Source organism: Lepidochelys kempii, chromosome 1 (genome assembly GCF_965140265.1).
Source record: "Lepidochelys kempii isolate rLepKem1 chromosome 1, rLepKem1.hap2, whole genome shotgun sequence".
Taxonomy (NCBI): Eukaryota; Metazoa; Chordata; order Testudines; family Cheloniidae; genus Lepidochelys; species Lepidochelys kempii.
Window position 1 is genome coordinate 27,189,656 of NC_133256.1, and position 18,526 is coordinate 27,208,181.

At 43.1% G+C, this 18,526-nt stretch overlaps 1 protein-coding gene across 8 annotated transcripts in view; it reads left to right on the forward strand.

Moving 5' to 3' along the window:
* Positions 1-18,526, forward strand: part of AMOTL1 (angiomotin like 1) — a 209,641-nt gene that overhangs the window by 118,938 nt on the left and 72,177 nt on the right. For 6 of the 8 annotated variants that reach the window (XM_073337507.1, XM_073337517.1, XM_073337523.1 and 3 more), the window contains 2 exons: positions 11,668-11,817; positions 15,484-16,390. In XM_073337507.1, coding sequence (XP_073193608.1) covers positions 11,668-11,817; positions 15,484-16,390 — 1,057 coding nt within the window. Of the gene's footprint in view, positions 1-11,667; positions 11,818-13,389; positions 13,581-15,483; positions 16,391-18,526 lie in introns of those variants that run through there. The other 2 variants (XM_073337554.1, XM_073337543.1) reach the window with 2 other exon arrangements.

Sequence of the window (18,526 nt, forward strand, 5' to 3'; positions counted from 1 at the left end):
AGATTTTGAGTGTATTTAGTGCCAGTGAAATAATTCAGAGTGAGGGCATTAGAGAGAGGCTGAAATTATTGTATCAGGAGAACAGTACAGCCACTGCAGTGCGACTTTCCCTGCAGGTACCGGAGGGCTCAGGCTAACCTGCACTGTCCCCATAGGCTGAGGAGGACCCTGTTGACAGGACAGCATGATTAAGCTTGTATTACCAGTGCCATTGCCGGGGCTGTACCTGTTCTGCAGGTAGAGAATGTTAATCTCCAAGGCTGTAAATCCAGCACCTTTCATAAATAATAAACTCCCTAATCCCCCCTCCCCAATCAAATGGCTGGCTTTTTTTTTATTAATTTATTTATTTTTGAATGATATTTGTTGGAACAAATGAAAAACCTCCCAGTAAAATGCCTCACCTTTACAAAGGCACCTCAGGCCGCAGCCTCTGGCAGCTAGAGGAAAACAACTCTGGCAAACAACCCCAAAGGCTTTTTTTAATTCTTTATTTGATTTGCTTATCAAAGTTTTGTTGAAATCTGTGCTGGGTGCATTTCTCTGCTGGAAGTTTCATATCATTAAAAATCCACCCGGCTGTAAGCATCTGCTCAGCAGAGTTATGAGCAATCTATCCATGAGCCGTGCCTTATTATCTCTCATCTATGAGTGGAAATCTAGGCTAGCATTTTCAAAAGTGGCTAGTGGTTCTGGGTTCCTCCATTTTGTGTGTGGGGGCGGGAGGGAGCGGAGCTGAACAAAATTTTTAAAAGTGCTTAGCCCAGACCAGCTCCCATTTATGCACCACAATTAGTGGGTGGGTTTTCAAAAGGGCTCAGAATCTTCTGTTCTCAGTGGGAGCTGCAGGGTGCGGGGTACTTTGTTTAGGTGCCTTTATGATAGCTGTGCATTGCTGAAACCCTGGCTCCTTGAGCCTGATTTGCAGAGAGGCTGAGCATCTGCAGCTGCCATTGATTTCAAGAGGTCAATACGTTGGTGCCGGGCCCATACTGGTCTCAGGTTAGTAGACCATGCCTGGTATTTGTGGGCATGATTACTGCCCAGATAAACTTTTCTGTCCCCAACTGTGAGCCAAGTACTTGCCTCTATCCCCCCTTTTTCTGAAGTCATTCCCATAGTTATAGTGCTCCCTAAATTCAAGGCTCAAGTGGCTTTTGCCTCTTGAAAAAAGTCTGGGGCTTCACCCCTACAGGCCCACCACAGGGCCCTAGCAGGTCAATACTCTGAATAGCTGTTCTTTCATCGAAGCAAGGTCTGCAGAACCTTGGCCTCCTTGCAGCTTTGGAGACAGAACATAAAGGCAGAACTACACATCCTGCACTTGCCTATCATTGAGTGTCTGAATGGGCATCTGTGTCTATTCTGTAACGAGCAATTAGGCCTCTCCGGTGTGGGATCCGCCAGGGAGGTATAGCCTAGGCCATTGTGCCGGGGCTAGGGATCAGGTGACCCTAGCCCAGGACAAGTAGCTAGTGGCGGATGCCCCTGCAGGGATCAGCATCCAAAGGGAAGTCCAGGAAAAAGGACCCAAATACTCTTCCAAGGTTCTTAAGCCCACATCGCCAGGTGTGGTGACTATAGAGCCACTAGGTTGTTGTGGGACCCTTAGGCCCAGCACTAGTTTTCTAATCATGCTTCCCGAACCTGTATCAGGGGCTTTCCCATCCAGTCCTATCATTAGATACTCCTGAGCTGCTTTCAGAGTGGTAGCCATGTTAGTCTGTATCAGCAAAAAGAAGGAGGAATACTTGTGGCACCTTAGAGACTAACAAATTTATTTGGGCATAAGCTTTCATGGCTAAAACACACTTCATTGGATGCATGCAGTGGAAAATAGAGTAGGAAGATATATATACACAGAGAACATGAAAAAATGGGTGTTGCCATAGCAACTGTAACAAGACCAGGTAATTAAGGTGGGCTATTATCAGCAGGAGGGGAAAAAACAACAAAAATACAAACAAACAAAAAAACCCTTTTGTAGTGATAATCAGGATGACCCATTTCAAACAGTTGACAAGAAGGTGTGAGTAACAGTAGGGGGAAAAATTAGCATGGGGAAATAGTTTTTACTTTGTGTAATGACCCATCCACTCCCAGTCTCTATTCAAGCCTAATTTAATGGTGTCCAGTTTGCAAAATGAATTCCAATTCTGCAGTTTCTCGTTGGAGTCTGTTTTTGGAGTTTTTTTTGTAGGGGAAGCAGGCAAGTGACTTTAACCAAGACCCCCTAGGATGGAAGCTAGTTTTATTAGGCCTGTATTCCTTCCCCTTGGGGCCTATCTTCCTGGGCCAGGCAATCCTGGGATCAGTTCCCCCTCTCAGCCGAAATCCAAAGGGGGTTCAATAGAAAAGCAGTCCCACATGAAACTAAGAACAAGACCTGTGGCAGAAGGAGTCCTAACGGGTTAAGCACTAAATCCTCTGGTGAGGCACAGCAAACCTCTCCCTGTCCGAGAGTCTTGTAAGCATGAGCCAAAGGAAGGGCCTCCCAGGCACAAACTACCTAGGAACTACTCTGCCATCTTTTGACCCTGTGGGAGTAGGGGATTCATGTTCCCTTCCAAAGATCTTGGTCTCAAAGAAAACATCCTCAATGAGGCTAAGATGCCCCATCTCTTCTTGAGACTCCCCTGTGCCAGGCGCTCCAGGCGGAGGGGCTTTCCCAAGAGGAAAGAAACAGAAGGAATCTTTCTCCTCCTCCTCCTCCCCTTCTTCCTCCTCCTCATGGGAACAAGGTCAGCTATCTGAATCCAAGCTCCCTTGGCCTGACCAGATCAGCCATTCTGGACTGGGCAGCCTGCTATGTTTCCAGTCCTCAGCCTTGTGGATACAGAGGTGGAGGTAAAGGAGTACTTGTGGCACCTTAGAGACTAACTAATTTATTAGAGCATAAGCTTTCATGAGCTACAGCTCACTTCATCAGAGGTGGAGGTGTTTGTCTTAGCTGCTTTCTACCAAAGCTCCAGGAAGTTCTGCTTTCAAGACTGATCCTTTTAAAGGGTCTGCGGCAGCGGGAGGAGCCTGTCTTCTGGTCTCATTAGCTGCGGGCGTCAGCTCCAAACTCCCCTTTCTTGGCCAGTATACAGTGAAGCAGAGGGGACAGCTGGGACTATATCTGTAATTACCCAGTTAAAGAAATGGTGCTAATGAAGGGTCTCACTGATTCAGCTGCTACGTTTGCTCAGTTACATCCATATGTTGGATAATAGAATTAGAAGAAAACAAAAGTGCTACGAGGAAAGGAAAGGAAAGCAAAGGAAAGGGATGGGATTAGTCGGCCCATCTGAATCATGTCTAGAAGGATGTTGTTCACAGGAGCTGATTGAGCTAAACAATATTTGTTTGTAAAGTGGAATCAGTGCTGGTGAATGTTGGGGATGAATTAACAGCATTGGTGGCTGAATTCCCCTTGTCATAGGCACCAACTCCATGAGTACTCCAGCCCTGGAGCACTCACAGAAAAAATTAGTGGGTACTTAGCACTCATTGACAGCCTGCTCCTCGCTCTCCCCCTCCAGCACCACTTGCCCACCAGTGGCCCCACTGATCAACTCCTCCTTCTCCCTCACAGCGCCTCCCGCCTTCTGCAATCAGCTGTTCCGTGGCGTGCAGGAAGTGTTGCGGCGGGAGGGAGGAGGGGAGGTGTGCTAAGGGGAGGGAGCAGAATTGGGCGGGAAGAGGTGGGGAGGGGTTTGGGGGAAAGGGGTGGAGTGGGGGCAGGACCTGGGGCAGAGTGGGGGTTGAGCACCCCCAGGGCAAGGAGGAAGCTGGCACCTCTGCCCCTTGTTACCACAGAACAGAGACAGTCAGTAGACCTTAGTTCCTCTGCTGAGATTGCTAGGCTCCCAGTTTTAGGATGGTGTTTTGATCATGTGGATATACGTCTCTTAGGAAATGGACTGAGATCAGCAACCCATTTCACATAGGTCAGTCAACAGCCGTGAGATGGTCACAGATTTGGGTTACTACCACTGGAGGGAGGAATTGAAAGAGCTCAAAGTGATGGACTCCATTACCAGTCGCCTGAACTAGAAGCAAATACCTGGTTTGCATTTGGGACCACAGGTGGTTGGACTGGCAGCAGTCCTGCATGTACCTGGCTTTAGATACAGAGGCCCCAATTCATGGTGCTGTGAAACTGTCTTTCCTCTATCCCTGCACTGGTGCTGTGGTGAATCAGGACCTCTGACTGTAAACTCTTTGGGGTTGGGAGGGACTCTCTCTTGCCATTTGTTTGTACAGCATCTAGCACAATGGGGAGTTGATCTGGTTAGAGCCTAAGTGCTACTGTAATATAAATAATAATGGTCTATTAGTACTCCCACATGACTTCTCCTAGTCTTAGTACTCTTGCATACACCCACACACATCTTTGTGTCCCTCTTGTCTTCCCAGATCCTAACCACTTCCCTTTTCTTTGTAGCTCCCAATTTAAAAACAATGTTGTGGTAAAGCAAGCACCTTCCACCCCTTTCTTCAGATGATTAAAGAACAAACAGCTGATTATGTAATCCATGCAAGAATGAAAAGGCCCCTTTCAAGACAGGGTAAAGCAAAAGACCCACTGTGAGCCAAAGAGCTAGAAAATAAACGCCTGCCACATCCGTCCCTCTGTTTTTCCTGTTCTACTTTACTTCCCAGCAATGCTCCCAAATTCAGTTTATTTTTCAGTGTAGGAGATAACCTGCTGCTTTAATTTGTTTGAGATACAAATAGTAGCTTTCTAAGGAGCCAACTCCTCGTCTCAGTCTCTCTCAGAATCAGCCTTCATACGGTCACATGTGCTGCCTGCCATTCTCTTGCTGCCAATCAACTTTCTCTTCCTGCCCTCCCATTTGCTGTCAGCACTGGTTTTCAATAGCACTGCTTCTGCATGGAGCACTGGCCCTCTAAATCTTTTCCAGGCAGCTTCAGTGTGGTCTAGTGATTGCAGGCGTTCCATAACTGGGCCAGCAGCATGTGTGTTCTGTGGAAGGCTGCCACTTCGCCTGATGTTCCCAGCAGGCTGGCCCAGAATCCTGCCACCCTAGCCTGCAGGGCCATTAAAGACTCTCAAAGAGATTTTCTTCATTGCATTGTCATGAGGACAAGGAAAAGTGAGAACTTGAGTTTCGTGTTACTATTTAGTTGGTTTAGTACCAGCGCCGTTGTGCGATATGGACTATGACATCGTACGATATACAGAAATGTACGATATACAGAAATGAAGACATTGTCTGCCCCAAAGAGTTCATTCGTAAGATCAAGACATATGGAAGATGGATCACACTAGGAAATCCAGAGGATGCAGGGTGAGATTCTGTGATGTGTTTCTTATGCTTTAAGCTGCCTTTGCACCTTGAATTTGGGCTGCTCCAGGGGCCAAAACTCCTCCTAGTGTCACTTGGGCAGCCCACCGTAAACTGCCTCAGGGAAGAAGCATTGCTCAGAATCCCGCTAGTCCCATTCCTACCAGCCCCAGGCCTCACCCTAGGCTGGAGCTTGTGGGAGGCCCCCTGAAAGGGCTGCTTAGGATGGGAGAAATCTCTGGGAGAAATCTTCCTTGTCTGGTTGTTGGTCTTACCCTTCGTGTTCAGGCATTTTCTCCTGTCCAGGTTCACTTCTGTTGGGCATGGTGGAAGATGTGATTTTTTAAAAAGGGGCTTGAATGCAGGGCGATTGGGACAGAGTGAGCGGGGCGATCCACCTCTGGGGAGCAGTGTGATAAAATGCCGTGTTGCAGTGGTTCCCAAACTGGGGTTCATGAAATGTTACAGGGGGTTCTTGGGAAAAAATTCCCTAATGGTGGCCAACGATCTCCCTAGGGACCCTGGGCAGCCCGGGGCCAGCAGCCCGGAGCCCCTGGACTTCCAAAGGTTAAGCAGATCAAAGCAAGCATATCTATCACAGTGAGGAGATTTAAACTTCAAGACTCCTTATAAGAAATGGAAAGGGAGGTGGATATTTTTTGCTGTTTTTAAAATTAAATAGGTAGCTAGTATTGTTTTTAAAATGATTATGGAGAACAAGTTTAAGCTTTGTTGTAATGTGCGTTGTTTGCCTGGATTGCTCAAGACCTGAATGCTTGTGTAGGAGGAATTCTGAGTTGGCTTCTTAAATACCTTCATGCTTTTTCACATCTGATACTCCTTGTTGAAACATAGGAGCCTTGTCTTATAACAGGGTTATTCAAAGTGATACAAGCTATGAAAGTGAGATCTTGGAAGAGTGTTACCGTTTTCATAATCTAATAAAATACTGTAATGATAAATAATAATAAATAGTGTGTAATAAGCATGTCATAAAAACAAACTTTATATTTCCAAGATCACTGTTTTTATAATTTATACTCAGGTAAAGGAGAAAATCACTGGAAATATTAATTTTTAGGAGGGGGTTTGCAAGACTTGACATTTTAGTGAAAGGGGTTCACGGGTTGTTAAAGTTTGGGAATCGCTGCCTTGTTGGAAGGAGGTGAGTCACCATCTCTAAGAGTTTGTACCTGGGAACAAAGGCTGTGCATGGTGAAGTAACCTTGGGGTGAATTCTGTTGGCTCAGCCCTGAAGCAGTTTTGGAACTGTTTTAGGGCTGGCTCCCATTCACATAAATGGAAGTTTTGCCATTGTCTTTGTTGGGAGCAGTCCCTTCTCCTCCGGAAAAGAAAAGTCAGTTGTTGAAACTCCATTAATAGCATCATACTCAAAGAGGAAAGAGACCTCTGCCTCGGACTGAAACTAATTATTAAGCTTAAATACCTTTCAAGTTTTATTTTATTGTCTATGGTCTGGGTTAAGGCCCTCTGCGAAACATGGATCTTTCAGCAACTATTATCTGTCTTACACGCAAACTGGTGTATGTTTCCTGTGCCAATTAAATCTGACATTTTATTCAAACTTATGGACACTGAACATAAAACACCACTACAGTAACAGAGACAAAGCAGAGAGGGATGATTTCTGCCTGGAGTTACTTGGGATTGGGACTGGTGTAACTGAGGTCAGAATCTGGCCCTGCATGTAAACACTTTGGGAGATCATCCTGGTTGTCAAACTTTTGTGATTGTAGCAAGAGTCTTGTGGTATTGATGTTTTATTTAAACCCTCGGCTCCTGGAGACAAGTGATTACGTGAGAATCTCTGTTTTCACTGAAAAAGGAAGTTGCTAACCCTTGTGGCTGCAGAGAAAAGGTTGAAAACATGACCCGAGTACTAAAGTCTCAACAAACAGAAGGCAAGTAAAAAGAACCCCAAATTACTATTATTTTTAAAAAATCTCATGATTTTAAGACAGTCTCATTATTTTGGAATCCTGATTCATGATTTTTGAATGTTTGGGGTTGGCAGTGCTGGATGATTCAGTTTGCTTTCCTTGCTTAGATTTTTCTGACGTGCTACAGTACACAGCTTATAGTCATAAAGCAAATCTAGGCTTGTTTTATGCAAAGCTCCCACTGATTAATTCATAGGAAATTTTGTGTGTGTGAGGTAGGCAGGGTTAGGCTGCTACCATGTTATTTTGTAGCAGAATGCGATATAATCATGTTAGAAATGAAAATTCTGTTCAATATAGATATATTTGGTCTATATCGGTATCAACACAAATTCCAGAACAATTTACCTTGCTAATCTGACAGTCTTTTCTTCTGCCTTATATTCACCCAATTGAGTAATCTTTTCATGTTGCTTTCTAAATATAGATATTCTGCACAACAGATCATGCCTACTCTGAACGATCAAATGGTGAATTCATTAACATTTCATGGCAACTCTGCTTTTCTCTCCTCTGGATACCAAAAAAAAAAAAAAAAGAGTTTGCATATCAATGCCTATGAAGATATTGGGTTGAATTCTGTCCTGAGTTTTACTCATTTAGCCCTACTGAGGGCAGTGGAATTGATTCAGGGAAGAGTCACTAGTGAAACTGAGAGCAGAGCTTGGCTTGTTGAAAGCAAATGTTATTTAAAATGTGTGTGGTGTGTGCTATCGAATATTCAGTTATCCTTATCTTACTCTGAGTAATCAGGGTAAATTACTTTCTGTTATCCTTGGCTGCTTTTCTCTCCTGCAAAGACTGTACAGACTCACCCACATGCTGTATGCTGTTGTCATTTATTATTTATTTGATGACAACCATGTGCTACAAACAGATGAAGAATCTGATTCTCCCTAAGCTTAAACTGGTGTAAGTCAAAAGGACATCCGCTGATGTCCAGGCTGCACCAGTGTGAAACCAGTGGGAGGTGAGAATCAGGTTCGAGATCACTGCTGTAAAAGAACTTTTCAGCCTAGAAAAACAATATAGACAGGGAGTATTCAGACACAGGAGGGGGTAATGGAAACTAGATAAGGCAGAGTGAATGAGGCATGCAGTTTAGCTCATGGTTTAGTAGTTCTCTGACTTTTGGATGGATTTTTTTTTAAAGTAAAATAAATATTTTTACTCATATAATTAGTAAATGGTCATCTAGTTGGTAAACACCAATCTGAGGAGATGACTAATGAGGACAGACCTCCTTGAAGGAGTGAGTCTTAAGGAGAATGGAGATAGTTTTGGCTGAGGCAAGGAGGGAAGGTTTATTGGGCAGCGTGGAAGCGTGCTCAGAACCAAGACCTGGAGAAGGACACAAAGGGGAAGGTGAGTCATGCAGTTTGAGTAGAGTCTGGGGACAGGAGGTGGAGTGGAAAGAGCAGATGGTAGGCCTAAGCCAGGTTATGCTGGGCTTGGAAGCAGGGACAAGGAATTTACTTTGATGCAGATAGTGATGAGAAGCTGGTGGTGATGGAATTTGAAGAGAGGTTGGACATGGTCTGAGTTGTGGGCAAGGGGCATGAATTTTGTGGTTGCATTTTGGACTGATTGAAAGGAGGGCTGAGATGATAATTTAAGAAGCCGGAAGGAGGAGACTGCAGCAACTGAGGCAAGAGGCAATTAAGGCCTGGACATGGTGGGAGTTGAGAGAAACAGGTGGACTTGGGAGTGGTGATAGAGAAAAAACTAGCAGGATTAATGTCAGTAACAGTGTTGATGGTGGAGAAGGAGGAGTCATGGATGTTGCCAAGAATAGCTGGAAGAGGCTGGAGCTAACAACAATAGACTAGAGAAGGGAGTAAAGATGAAGTGAGAAAGAGAAATCAAAAAGGCAGACAGGGTGCATATTTGGCTGCAGGGGATAATTTAGGTAAGAAGAAGTAGATCTGGAAGCTATCAGCATGGTGGTGATTTAAGTTGTGCAACTGGATGAGGATTCTCAGGGGAAAGGTGCAGAGGGAGAAAAGGAAAGGCTCATGGACAGCTCCCTAAGAGACTCTGATAGAAAGAGTGGGGAACAGGAGGTGGAGCAGCTGAGAGAGACCCTGTAGAATCAAAGATAAGCAGAGAAACAAGAGAAGTCAGGCTCTCTGAATCCTGAGAGAGAGAGAGACAGAGAGAGATTTGAGGAGGATGGGGAAGTGATGGACCATTTCAAAGGCCATAGTTCAAGGAGCATGAGGACAGAGAGGAGGCCATGCCACTTGGCCAGGAAGGTTCACTGATGACATTGAAAAGGGCTTTTTCAGTAGAACACAGCAGGCAGATGCTGATTGAAGAGGACTGGGAGGGATCTAGCGGAGAGGAAGTCTGGGCAGAAGGATTAGACAGTACATTCAAGGAATTGAGCAGTAAAGGGAAAGAGGGAGTGAGGTAGTTGGATGGAAACTTCTTTGAGACAAGTGTCCACACTGGTATGCTTGATGGCAGGGGAAAGGAGTTAGGTGACAGAGAGTGGTTAAGGATGTGGGAGACAGAGGGAGTAAGGGAACTCATGAATCAGGAGGAATATAGTCAAGGGAGTAGGTGGAGTAGTGAGCAGAAGAGAGTAGAAGACATGCTTCTAAGTTTTGTTAGCATTATGGCAGCCGTAAGAAATGTAAGCATAGTTATCCTTGATGTGGTTCTGTTCATGCTCTAGCTAGATCTTCGTTTTACCATATTAAGAATATCTGTACATACTGAATCATGTTATCTCTACCTATGTGGTGGTGATGGTACTCTACGAAACAATTAAGTTCTGAATTAGTTGAGTGTTATTCATGAGTTCAGTGAACTTCCATGTAAAAGGCTTCATGGACTTCAGATCGAATTGAATGCTGCCATTGGGATTGTTTCAGATATTTGGATTTCTCAACCCTTTCTTTCAATAATACAATCTCCAGATATACTTCCCATTACTATTTTGTGGCTATACCTTGATTTATGCTCTTGCCAAATTTTATAAGCTAAGCAGGGTCAGGCCTGCTCAGTATTTGGATGGGAGACCTCAAAAGCTAAACGGGTGCAAGAAATGGCATTGATGATTCAATAGATGGTACTTGTTCCTCATATCCAATGTGCTATCTTGGTGTTGTTGGCTTTGTGCAGTTTGAATGACTTCCATTCAGATGACATGTAAAAACAAGGTTCAGGCCACTTATGACCATTCAAGATCCCAGTGCATTTCTTAGGAGCCATGGTGTCAGCCCTTGTATTATAGCCAAATTCCAGTTTGGGCCTTGTCCAGACTAAGAAAAAAAAGTTGCTTTTCTCAATGGGATTAGCTCAATCAACCTATCTTAACCCAATTTAAAACTCCACCATATATCAATATAGACACAGTTTAACTGCTTTAGCTTGATTTTAGCAGGTCAAGATATTGTCTAGGCAAGGCCTTTTGGGAGCTGATACATCACTCGAGTTGAACGTTAATGCTTTATATATCCTGTGAAATCAGAGATTCCCCGGCTGTTTGAGATGGCATAAATATTTATTCCTTGCTCTAGAGATTAAAATCATGTCAGATTAAAAAGGGGATGCAGTGATGATGGAAATAAATTAGTAATCAAAATAATGTGATTTTATGATCTTATGTTACATACCCTGTCAGGGCTAGAAATTAATTCTTTATGTCTTTAGGGGCGAGGGTTTCCCAGCTTTCCAATGATATAGAACAATAGTCTAGATTCCTGAGGGTTCACAGCGTGGCAGGCCTTCAACAGTCACTGGTGCCTCGGTCTAACAGTGCTTTTGTGGCATTGAACGAGGACTGAATATAGTAAATTCTGAATCTCAGAGCTCTGAAGCTTTCAGTGCTTAGTTTTGAACCTACTGGGCCTCTGACAGCTGGAATTGCCGCCTGTGTTTGGTTCAAAGCACAGCTGTGCTTTCTTTTCATTTATGGTTAGGTTTAAGGCATATTTTTTCCCGTGGCTTGTATAACTGCGCAGAATAGTCGTGTTTGAAATTATGGTGTAGTATAAACCTTCTTGGTACGCTAGAAAAAGCAGTGTTACATTATATTGAAAATTTGTCCTGTGCAGCCCTTAGCTGGGTGGCTGACCTTGGATACATTTTCCATCGTAAAGGACCAATCCTGCAAGGTGCAGAACACCTCTTGAGAGATTCTGAGTGCCCTCAGCTCTCAGTGAAATCAATGGGAGTTGAATCTGTTCAGCACCTCACCAGAAAGCACTCAGACCTGGCAGGAATGGGCCCTAAATCCGAAATGATGTGAATAAAAAAAAGGTCTGGATACTCCAGTAGAGCCACTCAGATCATTCAGCAAGACTCAGTTCATTATTCCAACATACGGCTAACGTGAGTCATGGCAGCAAGACTTTTCCCCGACTGTTTTATTGGCACTGACATCCCATTTTTCTTTCTTATAGGCCCCCTATCTGCTTCTTACAACCCCAGTAGCCCTGTCCAGATACTGGAAGACATTGGCTTTCTTTACCAGGACCATCAACTGTTTACCGACAGGCTTGATGTTTCCCCGTTAACAGCAGAGACAGTCAGTGGTGCTAAAAATAAAGCTGGTAAGCAAGCAACAACCCTTACACACCTACCTGTAAAATTAACTCCAGTTCCTTTTTCTGTTATCGACTTCTTGAAGAGAAATTTAGAGTTTCTTCAGAATGATCTGTAAAAACTTAAAAAAATCATGGGCCAAATCTTGATTCCCACTGAAGTTGAGGGAAATGTTGCCATTTACTTCAGTGAGAGATCTGGATTTGATCCTGTGTCATTTTTCACCCAGTGCAACATATCATGTTACACTGCAGTACTCAATTACTCTTCACTGGACAGTTAGACCAAGGTGGATGGCTCTCTGCTTAGGGAATAGGACTGCAAGAATCCTATGAAAAATAAGCACAGATCAGTCCTTTTGGGTCAAGTTTTCAAAAATAGGCAACAAAAGTGTGTCCCTAAAATATAGAACGTAGGGTGCAAATGGATGACTGGCTAGGCAGGTGCTGTAGAGAGACCTCCATCATAGGGATGGTGTCCTTAGCCTCTATTTGCCAGAAGCTGGGAATGGGCGACAGGGGATGGATCACTTGATGATTACCTGTTGTGTTCATTCCCTCTGAAGCACCTGGCATTGGCCATTTTCGGAAGACAGGACACTGGGCTAGATGGACCTTTGGTCTGACTGAATATGGCTGTTCTTATGTTATGTTCTCTGCTTATGTATGATAACTTGCTTTCTTCACTGTGATCGTGTCATTTGCCACCTCTGATGTGTTTATCTCATCCACATGTTGTTTATTGTCATAACCTAGATTGAGAACTCGTAGGGGAAAGAATATTTTTACAGGGGGTCAGCACGATGGGGCCCTGATCATTGGAAGTGGCTTCTAGATGCTACGGTAATATAAATCAATAGTAATAACAGCTGTAAATGAAAAGTAGGCAACTGCTGGTACAGATTAGGTAAATGCATGTGCAGGTATCCAACTGAGCACATAAATGGATGTTTTTGCATCTGCACATTTTGCAGGCTCATTTTACGGGCCTATTTTAAAAAAAATTACCCCTTCGTTATTTTGCAGATTTAAATGGAATCTATCCCTTTGCAAAGTGTGAAAATGTTTACATTTTAGTGATTTTTACATATGTGTTTTCTGACTCAAGCTCTGATCCAGCACTGATCCAGCAAAGCAGTTAAGCACATGTGTAGCTTTTAGCAGGTTAAGCAGTCCCATTGACTTCAACTAAATGGACATCTTGTGATCAAAGCACTTCCTGGCAGTGATTAGACCCTGCATAGGCAGATAATGTCCTCTGAAGGAACTTTGCAGAGTGTGTATCATGACTGTAGTGAAACAGCATGGTATCCACTCTCCCCTGCAAACCCTACAGTCATCTTTAAGACTTTGCCACAAAAATGTTAATAGAAGTGACCTATTTTCATAGTGGAGAGCTGAGGGTTTTTCTTTTCTATCTGGCATCCAATTTTGTATGTAAGTGATCACACAGTGTGAGCAATAACAGATGAAACCTCAGGGAGGTACCAAACCTCGAGAGAACATTCGTTTTTTAATTACTTTCAAATGCATTTTTTTTAAATAGTTCTAAAAAACTGCTATGAGAACTGAGAACAGCAGGCTTCAGAAATAACATTTCCAAGAGTGACCTCAAAAAATGAACACAGAATGGTGCTTCCTCATTGCCTAACAATTTGTGATGATTATATCCAACTCCTGAGGACTTGATTCTAATCTCGTTTACACTGGTGTCTCTAAAGAGTAACTTCATTGGTCTCGGTGGAGTTACACCCCTGTGAAACTGGTGCATGGTAAGTGAGGAGGAAACAAGCCCTGGTGAGATTGTGTAGATAGAATTATTGCTTTGTTACAGTCTAGGAAATTCAGCGAAGACCCCAGCTACATATTTCACTTTTTGCAATTCATTAGCTGCAAAGGTTTCAGAGTGGTAGCTGTGTTAGTCTGTATCAGCAAAAATAACGAGGAGTCTTTGTGGCACCTTAGAGACTAACAAATTTATCTGGGCATAAGCTTTTGTGGGCTAGAACCCACTTCATCAGATGCATGGAGTGAAAATACAGGAGCAGGTATAAATACATGAAAGGATGGGCGTTGCTTTACCAAGTGTGAGATCAGTCTAACGAAATAAATCAGTTAACAGCAGGATACCAAGGGAGGAAAAATAACTTTTGAAGTGGTAAGAGAGTGGCCCATTACAAACAGTTGACAAGAAGGTTTGAGTAACAGTAGGGAGAAATTAGTATTGGGGAAATTAAGTTTAGGTTTTGTATTGACCCAACCACTCCTAGTCTTTATTCAGGCCTAATCTGATTGTATTCAGTTTGCAAATTAATTCCAGTTCTGTAGCTTCACCTTGGAGTCTGTTTTTGAAGTTTTTTTGTTGAAGAATTGCCACTTTTAGGTCTGTTATTGAGTGACCAGAGAGATTGAAGTGTTCTCTTGCTGGTTTTTGAATGTTATGATTCCTGATGTCAGATTTGTTTCCATTTATCTTTTGCATAGAGACTGTCCGGTTTGGCCAATGTACATGGCAGAGGGGCATTGCTGGCACATGATAGCATATATCACATCAAGGGCACGTTCACCTGCACATCTACCAATATGATATATGGCATCTTGTGCCAGCAATGCCCCTCTGCTATGTACATTGTACCGGGAGTGGTTGGGTCATTACAAAACCTAAACTTAATTTCCCCAATACTAATTTCTCCCTACTGTTACTCAAACCTTCTTGTCAACTGTTTGTAATGGGCCACTCTCTTACCATTTCAAAAGTTATTTTTCCTCCCTTGGTATCCTGCTGTTAATTGATTTATCTCATTAGACTGACCTCACGCTTGGTATAGCAACCCCCATCCTTTCATGTGTTTATACCTGCTCCTGTATTTTCACTCCGTGCATCTGATGAAGTGGGTTCTAACCCAGGAAAGCTTATGCCCAAATAAATTTGTTAGTCTCTAAGGTGCCACAAAGACTCCTCGTTATATGAGCTGCAAATTGTTTCCAGTAGAAAACTAGGTGAGTGGGTTCAAGCGTTGAAAAAGTGGATTGGAATCAATTCAGACAATAGTCAGTATTTTGCAGTTACTCACAACCTGTGCAACCTTACTGAAGTCAGTGAGTTTCACAGCGTGCAAATTAATGTGGTATTTGGCCCCTAAAATACAGTACTTGGAGATTTGTGACTTTTCCTTAGCTCCTGTCCTCCTGTGGCTCAGGATATTGCATTATCCTTTTTATTCTCTGTGTCATTTATGGAAGATATTTTATCTAATTTGCCTATCTGTGATATTTCTAAGGTGCCTGACACCTGGGAATAGAACAGCCAAGGTACTATATAAGCAGATCTGATTTACATAGCAGTGCATCTGTCACCCTATCATCTTGTTAGAACTGACATGTCAAAATTACTGTTAATCATGTAGAGATGGCATTGTTAGAAATAGATCAAATTACTGGACTAAGATAGTAGATTCATGTCCAGATTCTACTCTTAATTACACCTGTACAACCTCATTATTTTTAATAGCATTTCAGAGTTTTCCCAACGTTATACTGCATTGTTTGGTAAGGAGGAGAGGAAGCTGGGCACTATAGTGTAAAAGGATTAGATGATTTCTCAGCAGTTGCCAGCCTTAAATAATGGTGTCATCAGAAAACATAAACCCTGATTTTCTTCTGTTCTATGTTTAGTTGAGGACACTCTTTGCAACTTCCACACTTCAAACTTCCTTGGGATCTCAGAGGTGGAAATGAGAGGTTCAGAGGATGTTGCAGCTGGAACAGTATTACAGCGATTGATCCAGGAGCAGCTGAGGTATGGCAATCCAAATGAGAACATGAATCTGCTGGCAATTCAGCACCAGGCCACAGGGAGCGCAGGACCATCCAACAGCACTACAAGCACACTTTCTTCCACAGAAAACCTCACACAAGAAGACCCACAAATGCTCCAGCAGTCAGCACGCCAGGAACCTCAGGGGCAAGAACATCAGGTGGACAATACTGTGATGGAGAAACAGTCCAGGGCCACACAGCCTCATCAGAACAATGAAGAACTACCAACTTATGAGGAGGCGAAGGCTCAGTCCCAGTTTTTTAGGGGCCAGCAGCCAGGTGCTGTTGGCCCAAGTTTTTACATTGCTGGAGTGTCCAGTCAGAAATCGAGAACAGAAGGGAGGCCAACTGTGAATCGGGCCAACAGTGGGCAGGCTCATAAAGATGAAGCACTTAAAGAACTTAAGCAGGGTCATGTCCGATCTCTAAGCGAGAGGATAATGCAGCTGTCTTTGGAGAGAAATGGTGCTAAGCAACACCCTCCTACCTCAGGGAGCAACAAAGGCTTCAAAACTGGAGGACCCCCACCCACGCAGCCTTCTGGCAAAGGAATGGATCCCAGAGGTCCCCCGCCCGAGTACCCCTACAAAGCCAAGCAGGTGGTGTCACCAGTCAGCAAGACTCAGGAACATGGGTTGTTTTATAATGACCAGCACTCGGGAATGATGCAGATTCTCAAACCCTCCTACCCTGCTCCTCTGCCAGCAAGAACGGAAGGAGCAGTTGTCAGATACCAGCCTCCCCCGGAATATGGTGTGACAAGGTAATTCTAGCTCCTGGCCTTTGACATTCTTGCTTTTGTAAATACTCTTGGCTTTGAACTTTTTTTTAAATTGACGTTGTTGATGCTTTTAAGCAAACAGGCCTACTATTTTCTTAATCCGGCTTCTTAGCTTTGAGGGTGAACTCCATCAGCTCCGTAATGCTAGAAAGCCAAGTAGGTTCATCTGTGGGCATTTTTTCCTGTTAAACAGCTTGAACCAAGGAATCAAATTGCAGCAGACTTTCCCACAGACTTAGAAATATGCTGTGTAGGTCATAAATAATTGTTTTCTGAAGGGATAAGTGAAAGTACAGTTGAACAAGCCCTGATCCTGTGCCCATTGACATCAATGGAATAACTCCAGTTGGCTTGTGCGGGTTCTGGTCCTATATAAACAAATATGGATCTGATTCCCATTACACTAGGGCCATTTTACATCACTAGCAGGGCAAAAGAGCCTTAAAATGGATGTAAATATAATTTACTCCCATTTCAAGGCCCTTTACACTGGAAGAATGGCCTTAGTGTAAATGGGAATCAGGCCCCATGATTATAACACTGATGATATATTTAAATATAGTGGATTATATTCTGCTCTCAGTTACAGCAGCATAAATCTGGATTAACTCTACTGAAGTCAATGGAGTTACTCTGGATTTGCACTGCTGTAACTGAGAGCAGAATTGGGTCCAATATTCTGATAACCTCTGAGCTCTAAAGTTCTTCAGAAATGAATATTGTATTTAGAAGTTCTTTAGTATCTTAATTCCTATTAATTTCACTTTACGCATAAACCTAAAAGTATCTGAATATATTTATACAATTGAATTATAGTAGAAAAAACATCAATTAGGTATGCAATTTTTCATCATTAATCTAATACCAGCCTGTACAGATGTTCCCATTTTAATGTAGGTTATTCGAAGCAACAAAGCTATCGGTCACCACCATAGGTAGTTAGAGGTGCCGTAAACTTTCTAACACTTACTGTGATTCAGCTTCTAAATTAAAGGACATAATGCTACCTTTGGAAAACCCTATTTGTCAATTGTTTGTAGTTCACAAGTAAGAAAAAAAAATGCTTTGGGCTGAGATTTGGCCTAAATTTTTTTTAGTCCAGGAGTGTTAAAAAAATGAAATAGGGTGTTGGTTCTTTTAAAATGAGAGTGTGAACCCCCCCCCCAAAAAAGAAAAAACAAAAACAAAACATAAAGCCACGCTCTGCAAGGTAATGAGTTACCTGCTTATTTCAGGCTGTCCTCATTGGGTGTGAATTTCACTCAAAGTGTGAAATGCTGTCTTATGCAAAGGGCCCTATGTGCCTCTTATGCTCCACTTAAATCCTCACAAGTAGGCTTATGTGGCACATAGTCCCTTGTGCTGACCTTCTGCACAGGGGTGAGTTTCCCTCAAAGTGCATAACTAGTCATCTTAAAATGTTACCTTTTGTGGACTGACTCCTGAGAGCTAGTGGAAACCAGTTCAGCATCATAGCTCCCACTGAATTCTCATGCTCCTGTCTGAAGGTGGAGTTTGGCCTCGAGTATGCCTTAAAGAATGAGGCTTCCACCATTCCTTAGGGAATTATTCCATAGTCCAATGGACCGCACTGTTAGGACATTTTTCCTGATATGTATAATCTCTGTTTCACCACATGACTCTTAACAATTCCTCCTTGGTCTCCCTGAACAACATCTCTCCTTCCTCCTTGGATCTGGAGGACTTTAAAGATCCACATATTTGGTGGTGTGTTAATATTTTTCATGTTCAAAGTGGTCTAATTAGATATTTATTGACCCATAAATCCTTGAAGCTCCTTTGACTTTAACTCCCAATGCAGAGTTCCTCTTCTTTCCTCAGCATTGGTCCATGGTGAAGCTGGAATACGGTCTGAATTTCCAGGCCCATTTCTCCTCATTTCTGATCATTTTTTTGAAAGCATAAATCAGAACATGAATATTTCATTATTGTGAATGTCTGAAATAGTGTAGGTAACTTGTTTGCTTGGAAAATGAGGGCTGGTAAAGATGATTGCTCGTTCAAATAGTGCAATGGTTGTACAAATTGATTAAATAAAATCTGATCCTGCCAGGCGGGGATGTCCAGAATCAGGACCTTGCCACTTTATTTGCAAGC